The sequence below is a fragment of the Giraffa tippelskirchi genome, chromosome 5, assembly GCF_054371585.1.
Source record: "Giraffa tippelskirchi isolate mGirTip1 chromosome 5, T2T-mGirTip1v1.2.pri, whole genome shotgun sequence".
Taxonomy (NCBI): domain Eukaryota; kingdom Metazoa; phylum Chordata; class Mammalia; order Artiodactyla; family Giraffidae; genus Giraffa; species Giraffa tippelskirchi.
Genome location: NC_137279.1, coordinates 39331217 through 39346228, shown reverse-complemented (window position 1 = coordinate 39346228; position 15012 = coordinate 39331217). Strand labels below are relative to the sequence as shown.

The following is a 15012-nucleotide window of genomic DNA, read 5'->3' as shown; positions in this document are numbered from 1 at the left end:
AACTTTAGGGCTGATGTAGCTATTTTCAGTTAGAGCTTCTTAAAATTAGCTAATTGGGAATCACAGCCTTTGACATTAACAGAACAAATTAACTGAATCAGAGTGTGTTTTTCCTGGCAACGGTGACTCTGGCATTATTTTATTCATTTGTCTTCTCCCCTTTCCTTGCACTAAGCTATTTTGCAACGGTCAAAAGGGGATAAGAGTGGGAGGAAGGGTCTCTATCCAAGGAAAAGCAGACTTCACTTACCTCATCACCCTGTCTTCTATTTTTTTTTAAAAAACTTTTTTTAAAAATAGAAGTCCTTTCTTTTAACCACCCCCTGTCACCAAGTCTGATGGTGTCTTTTAAAAACGACACGAATCAGAGGAAAGGGTTAGCTTTTACTCCAGCTCATTCACATGACAGAAACACAGCACGGATATCAAGAGTGCTGCACAGAAAGAGTCTCTGGGGAGCCCCATGGTGACACTGGGGTCCCTGCCTTGCAGGGACAGCCCTGGAATAGCATTAAGATTACCCCAGGGCCTCCCACTTGCCCTCCTTTCATGACTTGGTTTCCCTGACTTTACGTGGAGCACCTTGAGAGTCTCCTCATGGCCCCACATTCTCAGTAATTCACGGTTCAACTAACATAGCAAAAGATACATCAGTTCTTTATGTGAAGAGACAGTCCATGCACGCATGTTCTTTTCTTTACAGAGGTAAAAGCCCTTTGATTCTCTTTAATCTTGTTTTAAATGGTTGACCTTTATGTTTTCTGTACCGTGTCTCTTTTATGCATACATATTTTATGCATTGCTTTAACTGACAGGTAACACAGAATCCCTTTCAACTAGGGATAAGGCTCCCCTGTTTCGTTTTGTTTTTAGCCAGTCTCCTAAATTTTGAATAAGAGAAAACCTGTGATTCTTATGAGTGTGTCTTTGCATTCCTAATATCAAGGTTTGGTGCCATGAAGGACGAAGCTGCCGAGCCTTGAAGTCGTGGGCTCAGGGTTCACGGACAGTTAAGCGACTTGTCGGACTAGCCTGTGTCTGACTCCTCAGCAGTCATGTTCTGGAAACATCCTGATTTACTCCCTCCTCAACAGCCCTCTAAAAGCATGCCTTCTTTTAGCAGCTGAGTGTCTTTGGACGAATGATGAATTCATCTTGTGATTTCTGATTTCAGCCATGAGCTTTCTATTTTCCTCACCATCTTTCTCCTTTAAAGAACAAACAGATAAATTTATGATTAGGTATTCTGATTTTTCAGGAAACAGTTTTTACATTTAGAAACTGGATTTAAAAGTCAAGCAAGGATTCTTGCAAAGTATAATTGCTGAGACTAGAAACAACTTCAAAGCATTCTTTCTGATTCTTAATATTTGAGGCATATCATGAGGCTACCATGTCACAGAATTTCTTACTGAAACCCCAAATGTAATTAATAATTTGTTGTAGGTTTACCATGAGTTGTCATGACGCTTAATATATTTTCATGAACATAGGAATTTGGCCACAAGATGTTCACTAAAGAAAATGTCCAATTTAATTTGAGCCTCCCTATTAAATATTTCATCAAAATCATTCAAATACCACAGTGATTCTGGTTGTAACATAATCATTCACTAAAGTGGATCAATGGTTAATGTCAAAGGTTTGCTTTCTTCAGGGTCTTGGTTTCATTCTAGTTCGAGTGGAAGTAAGTTAGTCTGGTGGTTTCCTTCTTGGGTCTAGCAAACTTGAGTTACTTTACACAAACATCTCCATCCCACCACAGTCCAGACTGACAGGCAGTCTGTTTAGGCCAGGCTCAGGAATGTGGGAGCTTTACAGCTGTGTCAAGGTAGATTTCAGATTGCCTTTAAGTTTTCAATGTGCCCCTTATCTTACTTTTCCAAACATCTGATATTGCAGGAGGGTACAAGAAAAAGGAAAATAAGAAAGGATCTACATGAGACAGTGCAAACAACAGAAATGCAGACAGAAAGCAGGGCAATAAATATAACAATAGACCATATACCATCTCAGCCCCATGGTAACTGGCACCGAGTTAACAAAACAACTTCTTCCACGTCCCACAACAAATAATAACAAATAGCTCTGTCACTGTTCTTGTTTGGGGCTCTACATTGCTAAGCTTCAACAATGAAGGGAAAGCCTTTCTGAGTTTCAGGGTAGCCCATCCACCCCTGATTTCACCTGATCGAGGAAAACAGCCAAGACTGGAGTCTGGCACAAGAGCCACTGTCCAGTGAAAAACGCACAGTCAATAGTTATTATTTGTCCTGTAGCCAGTCAGCAGCCAACTGTCACCAGCTGGAATCTGCTGAATGTTCCTACATACAAGTTGATGTCAGCTGAAAGAAAAGAAAACAATTCTACCCAGTGTAAGCAGACCCACAGTCTTGTAGACGCACACAAGCTAGTACCTCTGTTTCATCACTGCCCTCTTTTGTCTCCCTCGCTGTAAGAAAAGAATGGTTTTACGGGGAACGATTTTTCATTTTCAGGCAGTTATGGTCAGATGGCATGTTTTTCAGTGACTTCAGAGATTCATGGCACAGCATGATCCATGGCTTTTTCACCTCTAAATTTTCTGTAAGCAGCCAGCTCCAAGAATGAGCTGCTGGACGCTTCTTCTTCCCTCTGATTTATCAGTTACGAGGGAAAAATCAGAAGTGAAATTTAGCTTACTAGAGCCACTTCAGCCAATAAATAGCCAGGAAATTAAACATGAAAATGTAAATGCTGCATTTTTCACTCAGAATATGCATTATATGCCTCCCTCCAGTTGTATGAGAGAGGAACTGAGGATTTAACTGAGGGTTTGATGGCTGTTGTCTACTTGTCATAATTTTATTGCTGCTTAAATATAGAATTTTTAAATGCCCGACGTTGAAACCCTCAGCTTACTGTAGCCAACATCTTGTAACGATTGTCTAGGGGAACCTCTGAATCTAAACACATATTTACACCCTTTCGTTGCCAAATGAAATCCATCTGGCTTACCCAATGCTGTTTCCAAAAGAATATTACACTTTTAGTCTGGCCAGTATTTTTAAATGTAGGAGAGGGGGTGGGGGGTGGGGGGCGTGTTGGAAAGGCACTGGTTTGTAAGAATCTGCCTGTGTACTGATGCCACATTACCAGTGTTTAGATGAAGTTTAAGCTCCTGTGGCAACTCTGACCAGAAATAGAATTCCTACAGAGGGCAGTGTCGAAAGCCACAAAGAACTGAGGCAGGCTCTCCATGGCACAATACTTTCTTTTCTTTCTGGCTACTTTTCAGGCATCAGAGCCACAGGGTAGGCAAATCCACAAACAACAAGTGCTCTAATTTCTGCAATTATTTTTTAACCATTACCATAAACACCAGGAACTGTCCACTCCTGTTTTCCAGCCAAAATTATCAGCTCACATGAATTGTAGAAAGAACACATTCCATCCACGGACCAGGGGGAAAAATACTTAATCAAAATGGTAAATGGCAAAATTCTCAATTGTTCATGGTCAATGACAAGGCCAGGCCTTCTTGATTTTAATTGCTCAGACACATGGAGAATTCCAAATCTTCATAAAGTCAGCATTTTCCCCCATTGGGATTAAACACTGAAAAACGGGATAATACTGTTCTTGCTGCTATTATGGGAACCCACTAAATGTGTAAGTTAATATAAAATTTAGAGGTAAACTTTATCCTTTTTCTGTTTTTTTGTTTGTTTGTTTTTGAGAAAGAGAGAATAAGGTAAAGACTAGATAACCATCAGCTAGATATACTACCACAAGTGAATCCCCAAGAGTCAATGGCAATTTTTAAACCCAAGAGAAAGGAGACCTCAGGTGACTCTGAATATGATTTGGAAAATAATCTTATTTTACAATCAAATATACCAGTTGCCTCCACCATGTAAATAGATACTTGTATTAGGTTTCAGATTTTCATGAGCAGCTTTGTCTACATTTCAGTATATTTTACATTCATCTAGCATGAGACTTTTTATGATACAAGGAGATGGGAAAGCCTTTTTTAAAGATATTTTGCAGCCCAGAGAATCTAAAATGGAATTATTCCACTTAGAAATGGATAATTATGTAAGGTATATTCTATACCATGTGCATTTTTAAACTTTATATTAGGATTGCTTTCGAAGCCAATTTTAAGAGTGAATGCAGTTTTTCCCTCAAATAAATCTCCTCCTAGTCTCGTGCTCAAGTATTTTCGCCAGAAAGTCTGCACTCTGCTTTGCCTTTTAGACCACCATTCATGGAGTAAAGCTATAAAAATGAGGAAAACGTCTACTTATTTTTAAAACAACTAGAATTTCTTTTTACTTCTTAGCAGTATTGGAAAATATTTTAATAACTAAAATAATAAAACTTCATGTGAGGCCAGTGCTACCTTAATTATTGCCTCTTGGGGTGGAAAATTAAGGAAACATTAGTAAATGTGTTAACTAGAGAAACCACTGCAGTAATTTCCCTCCACGTAACTGGGTCTAAAGTCACAATAAATCCAAGCTGTACATATTCTTTGAAAGAAAGAAAAGTTATAGTTTTAGCTGTAATAGTAGTATCAGAACTCTCAGGACTGAAATTAATGGACCATAAAAATCCCTGCAATTCATCAGTGGACTTTGATTAACCTACTTAAATGCTCTCCAGTTCAGTTTAGGGATCTGTAATGAGGGTTGTTGATATGATTGCTTGATTTGTTTTAATATTTCAAACACTCTAAACTACCCCATTACCATCTTAATACTCGAAAACTAATAAGTATTTGGAAATTCATTTTGAAGCACCGTATCTTTGAATAAACATGTTGAAATCGTGTTTCTCGCTTTTGCTTAAAACTTCGGTGTGTGATTGATGACATCTTGTAGATTTCCCTCTTTTTTACTATACTCGCCTCCTTCAACCCAGAACCCTTTCCATTTGATATATAGTGTTTATTCAGTCTTGTGACTGAACAGCACATGGGGCATTCATACCAATAACCACTGTTACTGTGTTGTTCCCTTCCCTGTAGAGCAAGAAGTCTCAGCAAAATATTCTTGAGGGTCACAGGGAATCTTTGCAACTTACAAATACTTTCCCAGTCTCTGTAGACTGTTCAGGTTTCTGTCAATATGTTGTTATTTTTATCATTAAAGTTAACTTTTACATTTTTGTCTGTGGATTTCATACCACTTATTAAAGTGCATTCTGAGGTACAAAAATATGGAGCTAGAATAACGAAGGTAGTGCTGACCACTGTCTCCAGTCCAGAAAGCAGTGTTAAAGCAGAAAGGCAAGGTTTTAGGACATTTGTCTTTACTGCATTCTCATTGCATTCCTGCTTTGCTACCCCCGTCCCTCTAATCCCTTTGTCTCTAAGTTAGACCCTACACCCAATTATATAGGACGGTCTTCCGTTGGATACTTCTCTCGGACACCTGCCTTCTAGCTGTGTTTGGCAGGCCTGCCGGATGAGGTAATAATCAGAAGAAAATGTTCTGGTTTTTTGGCCCCATCCACGTACAAGATTATTCAAAACAGTTTTCTGTGAGTGAGAACAGAGATGCTTTGAGATCCCTTGGTCTAACATTCTGTGAGGGTTTGGAGGAACAAAACTGTAAACTTTTTTGATCCCTTCTAGAATAGTGGAAATATAAATTACATCTGCCTTTGCCCATCCTCTCAGTGATGGTTACAGACAGATATATGTAGAAATGAGAGCCTCTCATTTGTAAACATTCTAGCTTGACTCTCTCCAGCCATCTTCTTGAGCACAGCTCCCATGGTCATTACAGCAGTGTTTTCCTAAAAGCATATTTTGTGAACTATTTCTCCAAAATGATGGCAGATTTTTGTAAGACAGATGCCTATAAGACATATGGTTTTCATAGATTTTTCCGTCTAGACTTAGCTTTATTTAGTGACTTTTGGCCTGAATTGGTCTAGTTAAGGTTTCTGTAGGAGCTTGTATAAAATTTTTAAATGTGGGCATACCATTAAGGTGTAAAACAAAAAGTTTGACTTCTTATTGGCGAACGATTAGAAGGGATTGGTTGAAAAATTTCCTTCAGGTTAAGTAATTGTGATCATACTGTGCACCCACTCTTCCATCCCTCTCCCACAACACTGTCCAGAATGGAAAGGCTTACCCCCAAAATCCGGTAACTGTTAAATTCATATACTTCTCACTGTTTTCCTGAGTAAATTCTTTGTATTCCAGTTGATGTGTGTGAGTGTGTTAGAAAGCTGTAATTCTTTCTGCAGACTCTTTACATGGCCCAGGGGACTTATGATTCCTTGCCCTTTTAGCACCAGTTTTTACAAACACAGCATTTCTCTCATTTTAAAAAAAGCATCCAGCAAGCCGCTGAGTAAAGGAGAAGAACATTCAGGAGTTTTTGTAGAGCCTTCAAACACCGATGAAGATTTCATTTTAAAATGGCAGTGTTTGAGCCAGCGTCAGAAGACTCATTTAGAAACAATATGATACCTCAAGAGGAAAAGAATAATTTCTAGATTTGCCCAGAAATCAACCTTTTGCTCTCTGACACCACAGACCCGTGCCCAGTTTAACTGCATCAGAACACGGAGACTTGTGGAAGGGAGAAAATGTGGGCCGTTCTGTCTTCGCACTGAGCATTTAACTGGACTCGGTCACATATTTGTTCACTGACATGGCAGCTTGCAAAGCACACCACCTCTCTGTTTTTCTGTTTGCTTTCAGTGTTTTTGTTTTTCAAGTTTGAACTCTAAGGCATGTTAGAGCTCCTCCTGCTGGAATTTTTTTTAATCTCTAGGATTCTAATTAGTAAACGGTACCTCGTCTCCATTTTTTCTTCTCGGACTGATACATGACCAGAAAAATACCATGTGGTGCATTTAAAACTGGCTTTTTAATTCACTAGTGTCACAGGTCAGGCAGAAATGAAACCTTGGTATAACATAAATCTTCTTTAAATCTTCAGATTCCTCAAGCTCAGTTTTTGTTGTTGTTACAAAAATCAGAGGAATTGGAAAGTTAATTTTTGCATCTATATTTCTAAGTACACACTCACGCCCTTTGAGGTCAGGCCGCAAGTCGGATACTCATGCCCAGAAGGTTCTTGCTGTCTGTCAGAAAGGAGAAAAGGTCTTCCCCACCTTTCCAATGCAGAAGTGAATTTTACAGTTTCATAGAGACATCCAGTGTTGCCTCTTTCCTCCCCACCCTTGCTTCTTTTCATTTCTTCTCCCTGACTTGAGATGACAAAGCAATGTACATCTCAGAAGTGAAAGTTCGCCTCTCCCAGTAGCTGGTCCTTAGCACCTCCTTCCCAACCTCTCCTCCTTCCCCCAAATGTCTGAACTGGCCAACCCCCTCCCCTGGTGCCTGGTGTGGGAGTGAGGGGAAGGGCAGGGAGAAGAGGACAGAAGACCATGAAGAGGGTTAGAAATAGCTTTGCCCCAGCTACCATCAGTGGGACTAGGTTTCTGCATACATGCATGTAAGTTCTTAGATCTCTTTGGGGATTTCTTGAAAAAGAGACAGAGGAAGAGAGGGAGACAGAAGGAAGGGAAAGAGGAGGAGAAAGAGACAAAGAGAGAAAACAATCCTCAGAGGGGACACTGCCTAACTTCATTCAATAACCATCTGCGTGTGAATCTCTTTAAAAACCACCTCCTTTCTCTCTGTGTAGTTTTCTCATCACTCTATTCCTCTGACCTTCTGTTTCTTTGCATGCCCTTTAGTCTTTTTCTCTACCCAGCTTCTCTGTTGTCAGTGATATAGTACAGAAACTAAAATATAAAAATTTCAGAAGTAATGCTTCTTAGGAATCATATTTTAAAACAAAAAACCCTCAAAATCTTTGCTTTGTGAATTAGGACTTGAATTAAAACAAGTAGTTTTGCCACTTGTGATAAAAAATGAGACATTTGATTTCTCAAGCTAACAGTACTTTTCCTAGCTTTTTTACCCCCTTCATACATACTATCTCCTATCCCTGGAATGCCGGTACCCTCAACTTTTTCTGTTTTCTTTAAGCCCTTTTAATGCCCCAACCTCTTTCCATCTCCAGTCTAAGATTCCAGGTGTCCCAGAAATGCTTGAGGCATAATCCTGTCATTGCACTTACCCAGCTGTGGACACTGTTTACTTGTCTCTCTTCCCAGCTCAACTAGAAATTCCTGGGCAGTGACTGTTTGTATTTCTGTACCCCTAACGCTTTATACAGTATCTAGCACATAAACAAGGCTTATTGAGTGAATGAAAGAAAACAAAATGAGTTGATATACAATGTTTAATCAAAGTTTATTTTTAGAATTAGCCCAATATTTAGTGTATTTTAAGAAATACTTTTTTTTCTTGTTCTTGTGCTATTCCTTCTGTGCTAAAACCTTGCCTGGCTAATTGTTTTTACAAATCATAAACTGAGCGGAGTTCATGTAGGCATATCATCCCTTAAGCTGCCTTTCTGCTGCAACCACAGAAGTGGGTTTATCTGTACCATCCTTATTGGTGGAACCTGAGTCAGACGTTTAAAATAAAGTGAAAGAAGTGTGCCAAGGTGGATTATATGACCAGTTATCTCAGAGACTAATTTATACAGTATATTATATGTTTGCATCTTCAAATAAAAATTACAGACTGTTTTTCCCCTTATGTTCTTATTTCAAAGTTCATCAGTTGATTCATACTTTCCCAGTGACATACATTTAAAAATCATGGGTTTATTTTCACAGGGGAAATGCTGGCTCTAAAATGTAGCAAGAGTCATATTAGAGAATTTCTCTTGAATCCTTTAAATGTGCTCCAACTTCTCTGTTGTTTCCAACATCTACTGTAAACTATTCTTGGACAGTACTGGCTCACTCGGTACCAAAGCAAAAAGGGCCAAAAATATGCTGGATAGCATCCTATAGTGTTTTTGACAATTACAAAATATTATCTTCCATGTGGACAAAATCATGACTGTTCATAGCACTTTTCTGAACTTCGCCTTGGACTTTTTAGATATGCAAAACCTGTTTTTTTAATAAATGCTCAAATTAAGAAGCAAAGCACAATGTTGTGCTGAAATTTAAAAATACTGTGTTCCGCAATCTGTTCTCTTAGAGCAGACATTAGCAAGAGGAAGTCCTGGGTCATAGTTAGCTGCCTTTCCATTTCACCTGGAGGTGTGCTCCTGTCTGATTTATTCCTGGGCATGTTCACTTATTCCTGTCCTTGAATTCCTGCTTGAGACACTGCCCCCTACAGGTGCTGTGAAAGGCTGCAGGCAGGATAAGGAGTAATCTCAGGTCATGGGAAGTTTATAATGTTGTTCAGATGATAAACTATGGATACATGCCTTAAACTTTGAAAAATTATGCAAGGATTAAGTTATTCAAGAAGGTCATGGAGAAGTAAGGCATTTCAGTTCCTGGGAAGGAGATACTATGGGCATCCCCCATTTAGCTGATGCGGTTGCCACCAGAGCCATTTTTGCCTGAAGCCGCTTGGGAACCAAGCCCAGCAGAGTCCATTGTGGGAGGCACGCATCACGATGTTAGAAAATTCAGAAGCGGTTTTTGCTTTTGTTCTCTAAGAAATTCATCCTTTGTAACCCTCAAAAAGGAGATATACTTTACTTCTTGTGCTTAGGTAGACAAAACCCTTCTTTTTTATCTTTTCATCAATAAGATCAAATGACCCTAAATGCAATTACATGTAACTTAAATTTTGAAACAGTTATATTTTAAAGCTTTACCTATATCTAATAAGTAGAACTTATGGTATAAATTGCATATCCTTTTTATACAAATAACTGTCCTCGTAGGCAAATATAATTCCCCTAAAAGTATCAGTCTTTGATTTTTTGAGGGTTTATATTTTTAAACTTGGGTCCACCTAACTAATTAGGCTGGGCTTCAGTCGTACCCTTCTCAAAGATGAGAATTTGGAATGCATGGTTAGATGTGCTTAGTGTCTGCACCTATTGCCATGTTCGTGAGCAAGCTTCTCTAAACAAGTAGTTATTCTTCTGGTGATGACTAACAAGAAAAACTACTGTAGTATAATATCTCAGTCTTTACAAAATAAACCTAAAACCAATCTGACCCATGCTTGAATCTGATTTCCAAAAGTATCAAAGAATTTCTACAACCATTTCTTCATCTTTCTTAAGATATTTTTTCCCAGCACTTTCTCTTTTTTGCTCTGACTTTATCTGACAAGTGAGATGAATTGCTAAGAAAGCAAGGACAAAATCATTTATTATGTCTTCAGACAGTTTTCAAAGCATGGGACCAGCAGCATTAGCATAATCTGGGAACTTACTAGAAATGTCTCACCCCTATAGAAAGTCTGTGTGGGACCTAGAAACCTCTGTTTTAGCAAATCCTCCAGGGAGTTCTGATGTACAGTCTAGTTTGAGAGACATACCCTTAGAACATGCCCATGTGACTGCCCTATAGAAAGAATCCTGGCCTGGGAGTCCTGATACTTTTTGGTTTAAGTAAGGAAAGGATGGAGCCAGAGCTACATAGGCCTAGTCTGCCTCACAAACTTATCAGATAGATAAATTTCACTTTCCATCCTGAAGAGAAATACGAGCAGGGGCAGAAAGACCAAGCCATGTCAGTAATTGTTGTTACGATGCAGCCCTGTTAAGATTGGTCACCCATTGTGAATACTCAGAACCAGCTAACCCAGAGAAGAGCAAATGAAGATTTAGTCCTCCCATTCTTAGAATCAAATGAGACAATAAGAGAACTGATTCATTCTTCTCTCTTATCAGTGTAGCCAGTTTCTCCCCCACCATGTCACCCACCCTGTATGAACATTCGACTCTTACAAAATTTGTCATTGTCCAAAATACTGCACCCAGCCCATCCCTGCAGCTACAAATGCAACTTTAAGTATTACATCTTTCCCTTTGATTTGGAAGCAGAAACATGGCTCTTCTATCGTAACCATAAACCGCCCACACACCACACAGTGTTTCAATAAACACTAAGTGATGCAAGATGCTCCATTTCAATATAATGGGTAATTTAATGAAGCCCATCTCTGTAAAGTAATGGAGGAAAATATGGTACAAAACAAATAACTCTGCTTGGCCCAAAACAAACTGTCTTATGAGGTGAGCGTCTTTGGAAACTCTTTGAATGGTTAGGAACTGGACCAATGAAATGAACCTTAACAGTAAACCTTAAATGTTTTTCTGGTGTTGAAATTGGCAAACATCTTAGCATTACTTATTAAGAAAACTCACACTGAACAACTTGATGCTCCTCTTGGATTGTTTCCTTTACAGATTATCAAGGAGTTATTGTTTAGAAATAAAATGGTGTTTATTTCTTCCAGAAGGGTTGACCAGCTCTTTAGGATTTTTAATTACTACGTACATGTATGAGTTACTTTAACTTGAAACTAGGCATATTTTAAAGATGTCATAATTATTTTAAGAGACCATGATGGAAATTTGATCTTTCTTCTTTTTCAATCAGTAATTCACCACACAGGGTGCAGTGCCTATTCAGTGCCCTAGGGACTCCCTTAAAGTGCTCATAATGGATAGGTTCTCCTGATTTATTTATTTGAAAAAAAAATATCATGAGCCAAAGACAAAGCTGAGTTCTGGGACATAGTGGTGAACAAGACAAACAAAAGACCTGGCACGTAACAGAAAGTTGTACTTTTTTGGTTTCCTTCCTTGCCTTCTTTCTGCAATTGCCCATTATCGCTGACTTTGTCTCGTCGCATCAACATGGTCCAAAGATTGCAGGGGAGATTAAGGAGAAGTTACTGTGCCATCAGAGTATTTTGATCTTTCTATTCTCTGTCCCTATCATTGAGTCCATCCCTTCTACCTGCCCAATTAATTTCTAGTTTCTTTAACCCCGTTATAGACCTACATTCTCCTGTGACTTTCAAATTTTATACGCCACAATTAAAATCATATTTGCCCCTGCTTTAACCACATTATTGTATTTTCAAGCTCTGAGCCTGAGTTACAAAATTTTGCCTCATTTTTTCCACTTAAAATGGGGTGCTATAGTAAAACCACTTTCATGCTTGTCTTAGCCCATTTGTATTCCACTATGAATAGATTTGAGTTTTTAAAAATTATGGAGCATAATACAGACCACATAGTACATGCTCAATAAATTATACATGCAATGCATAACTGGAAAGCATGTTACAGATCATCTAGTCTGAGTCTCCTGTGTCACAGATGAGAACACTGAGGCTTAGAGAAGTTTAGTGACTAATGATTATACAAATTGGCAGTTGGAGCTAAAATCCACATCTTTCAACTTCTGTGTAAACTTGCTGTCTCAAATATAAACCTCTGACAAATGCTTCAAAAAAAGTTGCATTTCTGGCCTCATTGGACCCACTCTCCTTGAGCTAGTCTATACTCTAGCCTGTCTGAATATCTTTGTGTAGGTACTTTTCAGTCATTCACTTGTTTGTCTGCTATTTAATAAATATTTATTCACTGTATTCTAATCACATTATACTGAATACTGAATATATGTAATAAATACAGAATATGTGGTCTCTGCACTCAAGAAATTTGCAGTCTACTGGAGGACACAGGCCATAAGCTAGTAAATACATAACAGCAAATAGTTAAGTGCTATGAAATGCCTAAAACCATGAAGTGGTGAGGAGTGGTGGTTGGAAATTATCAGATGGTCAGGAAGTGCTGGGGTATGACATTTAAGCCAAGAATCAAAGAATCAGAAGAGAACTCAGTTGCATTCCTTTTTCTCTTGGCGACAATACTTAGTCAAAGCTATCACATATGCATGGAATGGTTTCTAGCCCACCATGCTACTTAATCCCCTAATTAAGTCCATCCCATTATTGAGCCTTCTGGTAGAGTTTTGCTTTTTCAAGTTCAAATTCTGGCCAACTCTCTCGCTCCTCCTATAACTGCTAAAATACTAAGAATATATTTCTATAGGTTATGTGACTATCAAACTCCCCGAGAAATGGCCTATAATTTAGTATTTATTCCAAACATCTACTGAACAGTTAAGCGGTCAAATATCCTGTAGGTAGAGTTTCTAAGAATCTAAATCCTACATGCCATTGTAGCTGGGTTTTTGTTTTTTGGGTTTTTTTTTGCTAGAACAGTGATTAATTTTTTACAACTACCTTAATATAATGTAAAGATCTGTGGCTATCATAAGTATTCATAAGTTGTTTCTTACTTCTAGGAGTAACTTTCACTTATTCATTTCTCAAATATTCAATGGCCGAATGACAATCTCTGAGCTAGACACCAGAAGAAACTGAAGATAACTAAGACACAGTCCATTTCTGATCAGTGGCAATAAACATATAAACCTAATTCTAGAAATATGTTGGGATGCTAGAGAAGCATCAAGATAGGAAAAGGTAGGTCAGAGAAGACTTCACCAAGGTGGGTATTGAGGGAGGAATACAGTTCCAGCAGAAAAATAAAAGAACATTGAGGACATCATTGACAGCAGCACCATGCTAAACACTGTAAGAAACAACTCAACTGGATGTGACCTCTGACCTCTGGAAAGTTCACATCAAAGGAGAAAGTGGCTGGGTTCAAAGCCAGGACATAAGTTAAACATATAACCATTTCAAATGAAAATGAGCAGTATGCTAGTGAAAGGGCAGGTGTTTTTGCATTGTCGTAAGCGAAAAGGAAATAATGGGAGGATTTTTCCCGGCAGGAAATTGCCAAAACATTTCTGGTGGTCACACTAGCTGGTAGCCTTTCTGCGGAAAAGAACTTACTTGTTTACCCAAAGTAAAGAGCTAGTAGGGATTGGTTTAGTTTTGTACTGTGTGTATAAAGTATCTGTAGTTACACTTTGAAAAACTGAGTGCTGCTTAAGTGATAAGACTTAGTGTAAGAGGTTAAAATGGCATGCACCTTCCCAAGAAAAAACATTGCCTCCACAGTTCCTTAGATATTTTTCAAGCACCGGAGGCAAAAGAAACTCCACTAAGATCTATGAGTTTGTGCTTAAGCGGTCGGTACTTTTACCATTAACCAATGATACCTCTTTCGTTTTGATTTTTCCTTGACCATCTAATTTTATCTTAAAGCTCTGTAATTTTTAACATTGCATAACCATTTTCTGTAGCTTTTCCAACTTCACTCCTTCATCCTGAGAAAGAGTATTTGATTGGATCAATTTTGTGTGTCCAATAAAGAAGAAAATTTCATGACATGACAGTAATCCCAGAAAGGGGGCAGGAGGGCTCTTTCTGAAAAATATCAATGGGAGAGTTTTATCAAGAAGAAAAGTTTCAGTTTGCAGAATTTGTTGAATCTTATTGGCTATAAACATTACTCTCTGAGATATGACGTATAAAGTCAAGTACACACATAAAAAGCTTATTAATGCATTTAGGAAATAAATGTATGGGTTCAAGGAATAAAGAGTGTTAGTTGGTATAAAGCTGAAGATTCTCAGATACAGTAATATTTCATTATATGGAGTTTGTTTATTTAGAAACCTCAGCTGTTAGAAACACCATTACCAATCAGAAAGTGAGCAATACTGTTACTAAAAATAAAACTTTTAGGACCCAAAATAGGAGCCAGAGCTCATGCAATTTACTCAGGGACTCACCCTGAGCCTGTTTATGCTTATTGTAGAGAACTCTAGAAACCTTGATTTTCTGATTTTCTAGTACCCAGTAAATTAGAAGTAAAATATAGAATATATTGGAGAAAGCTACTGCTAAGGGGAATGAGAAGTGATAATTAACATCCTGACAGGGAAAAAAAAAAGAGGAAGAACATTACATAAAGGGAAAAAAAATTCAAACCCCTTTAGTCTCTGAGGCCTAAATATCTTACTAGTTTCTGGAGTGGGCATACTCTACTGGCTGAGAAATATGCAGTGTATTTCTGATGGCTTTTATTTTTTTTCTGATGGCTTTTAAATGATTTAATATTTTTATTAGTATTGGGAGGGAGGACTTCAGTTTTTAGAAAGATTTGCATATGAAAAATATCTCATTTTCATTAAAAAATGCTGGGTGAATGAAAAGTGACAGTATTAAGT

At 38.2% G+C, this 15012-nt stretch overlaps 1 protein-coding gene across 12 annotated transcripts in view; it reads left to right on the top strand.

The window, feature by feature from the left end:
• DNM3 (dynamin 3) overlaps nt 1-15012 on the top strand; it is a 653888-nt gene that overhangs the window by 628574 nt on the left and 10302 nt on the right. Inside the window, exon 20 of one of the 12 annotated variants that reach the window (XM_081489452.1) lies at nt 13174-13422. The exons of 10 other annotated variants lie outside the window; for them this stretch is intronic. In XM_081489452.1, coding sequence (XP_081345578.1) covers nt 13174-13252 — 79 coding nt within the window. In that variant the 3' untranslated portion in view covers nt 13253-13422. Of the gene's footprint in view, nt 1-946; nt 4819-13173; nt 13423-15012 lie in introns of those variants that run through there. One more of the 12 variants, XM_081489458.1, reaches the window with a different exon arrangement.